The 2,866-nt window shown below is 49.7% G+C and overlaps 1 protein-coding gene across 1 annotated transcript in view; it reads right to left on the minus strand.

The window, feature by feature from the left end:
- Window positions 1–1,996: 1,996 nt before the first annotated feature.
- T265_01764 (hypothetical protein) overlaps window positions 1,997–2,866 on the minus strand; it is a gene marked incomplete at both ends in the record, with an annotated part of 8,345 nt that continues 7,475 nt past the window's right edge. The window contains 2 exons of the mRNA XM_009165854.1: window positions 1,997–2,119; window positions 2,573–2,801. Of these exons, the coding sequence (XP_009164118.1) occupies window positions 1,997–2,119; window positions 2,573–2,801 (352 nt within the window). The remainder of the gene's footprint in view (window positions 2,120–2,572; window positions 2,802–2,866) is intronic.

A 2,866-nucleotide genomic window follows, 5' to 3' on the forward strand; every position in this document is an offset into this window, starting at 1 on the left:
GCATGCCCAAGGATTATCGCATCATAACTTTGAAATTTTATGGGCGCGATGCGCATGCCGAATGACTGAACAACCTCGATCAGTCTTTTCAGTAATACTTGCGTTTTCCGCTCTTTGTTTGCATGTTCCCTGTCAGTAACGTTCCTGCTTCTCAATGGGTTGGGATATCGGAATTTTGCAGACCTTCCAATGTTCACCTCATCAATACTGAAATGAAGCGAAAATTGAGGGAGTGGGTAAGCCTTTGGAGAGCTCCTCATGCACTCTCGAGAAGCCACAAGTATGTGAATACAAACAGCGCATACTCGTTACGCAAGCGCCTAGGGAAGAACTAGCAAGTCGGTAGAATCAAACGCACACTTGAAATCAGGGAAGGTCAAGAATGTACATGGCATTGCTCTTACGCTTGACGGCATGTGAAGATGTGGTCCACACAGCCCCTGGTGACCTAAATCTTGCTCGTCATTCCTGGATTCCCCCACACTCCTCCGTAGACGACGTAAAACAAGCGGCCCGAATGATTCGGTTGCATCGGGTGTCAAGATAGTTCTCTGTGACTGCCACACTGACTGTAAGCACCATTTTTGGAAATGCGCGCCACTTTTGACTCACATCAGGTGAATCAGGGATTCTTTTTCACCCATAGGGAGGCAAATTAATTAGACAAGCTTGACTGAGGGTTCCATCCCCATCTTTGGACAGAGCCGGTGCTCTTCTTGGAGATAAATGATCCGTTTTTATTTTCATTAAGCCGGGGAACGCCCAGTGATTAAGGTGAGGACTCACTAACCGGATGGTCTGTATTTCCAACCCAACCTCTGCATCTCAAGTGCTCCCATCCAGGCTATGGTCTTAAGCGCACATATGCAGTGAACTGGCAGCGGCCATCGGTGCGTTAGGAAATCCCTTCACAGACGTTACCGAACCGCACAGAGATGACTTTTGATGGGCAGTCATTCAGACAGTAACCCCTCAGCTCGGTGACTCAGAAAAATGCCAAACCCAGCATCGACTTCTGGGCGAGATGGCCCAAGTGGTTAGAGCGCGAATTTCCCGACCAGAAGGTCCGCGGTTCGAATCCGACCTCCGCCTCTCGACTTCCCCTGTCTAGGTTTGGGCAACCTGGCAGTATCCCTGCCCTCATGCTTCCCTTCGGGTGGATGGCAGCTAGGCACCGAAAGCGTGCTACAGCTGAACGCTTCTTCAACAGAGCTGCACAGCCGTAAGCAAGGGAACACCGATTGAGAGGCTCTTTCAACCATTCTTCTTTGGTCTTGAATCCTTATTTAGACAGATAGCACACGCCAATAGGAAGCAAGTCCAACGTACAGTTGTTCGGCTTGTTTCAGAGTTTGATGGCTGGATACTGCTAGATAAACTTATCAAAGAATGATTCTGAAGTGTCTTTGGTTGCGGCGACCAAGTCAACCGTGGATATTGTAGCTAGCGGTAACGAGCAGCGAACGGGTATGATAGTTCTTAAGAATGGACTCATGGGGGTAACGCTAGCAACAGAGCGAAGAGGGGGAGATGAGCGAGTGTGTGAAAGAGGAAGAGGGGAGGTGTCACAAGTAGCCTGTTTTTGCTTAACATTCCTGCAGGCACAACAACCCAGCTGATGACACCACTTGATGGCCCATGCGGCATGAGATTATTTGTAAATATGCAATTCACAGTTGTACTGCCTTGGCGCCCTCACCTAGACAGGACGACGATTAGAGTCCCAAAATGAAGTCTCGGGCTGCACAACTTAGTGTCACTGTTGTCTCCTTACTCGATGCTACATACTGAATCCTAGCTTACTCCAGATGTACCGGATTCAGAAATTAGCTGTTCAGGCTACACTGTGCGTCGTTCTGACTCTCCCGGTGGTTAACCTGGGGGGTATATGTGTCGTCGATTAGGGTCTCAGCCGTATTATACAGCTGTTTTTTCCTACTCATTTATCGATAAGATAAGATGAGGAACAAGGTGGATCAATGGCTAGAGCGCGAACTTATGACCAGAAGGTTTGTGCTTCGAACCCGATTTCTGTGTCTCGACTTTTTGTGTCTAGGCTTGGGCAACCTGGCGCCATCCCAGCCCTCGTGCTTCCTTCAGGTGGCGTGGCAGCCAGACACTGGAAACTGCAATGCTGAGCGATTACACTTATCGTTTGTCAACTCATTCTGTATTTATCTAGACATATACTGGCATGATCCAGTGTTGGTTGGACCCGTTTACCACTTCTCTACGCCCACCAACAGAGACGATATATTCATTACTATCGCGCCTCTTATCCACTGGTTACTCACACTACTAAATCCTTGGGAGTTTCAACACGCCATCCACTTACTCGTGGACACTGATCTTTCCTAAATAAGGTTTTGAGCCCTCCCTTCACAAACAGTCGATTCTAACGGATCGCGCTGATAATTTAGCCCAACACGGTTCCGCAGTGGACGTCGACCTACCCTTCCGGACCTCACCCTCACCACCAGCGATATGCGACGTCACGGAACTCGCCCCCTCTTACACAATGATCACATCACTGTGAGTTGACGGCCCTGACCTAAAGCTGCTAAAGTCGTACTCTGCGACAGGAGTGCGAAGGCAGGTGTTTCCCACAGGCGACCAGCATGTCCATATTCATGGAAGCAGCGTTGCTGCCTTGCCTTCCCGAAGGACGGGTTAGAAAAGGTCGGCCCCAAAAACCGCACACTCCGAGCGCCCAACGGTTGACCGTGACCACCGGCGCATTATCCAATACGGTCGAAATACTTTTAAAGCCACAGAGCCCGGTGCTGCTCAAAAGGCACCTGCTGTGCGCAGCCGCATCAGGAATGAGACAGTAATGCCTTATTCCCTGCGCCCTTGGGTTAGGCCA

The sequence above is a fragment of the Opisthorchis viverrini genome, assembly GCF_000715545.1.
Source record: "Opisthorchis viverrini unplaced genomic scaffold opera_v5_19, whole genome shotgun sequence".
NCBI classification, from domain to species: domain Eukaryota; kingdom Metazoa; phylum Platyhelminthes; class Trematoda; order Opisthorchiida; family Opisthorchiidae; genus Opisthorchis; species Opisthorchis viverrini.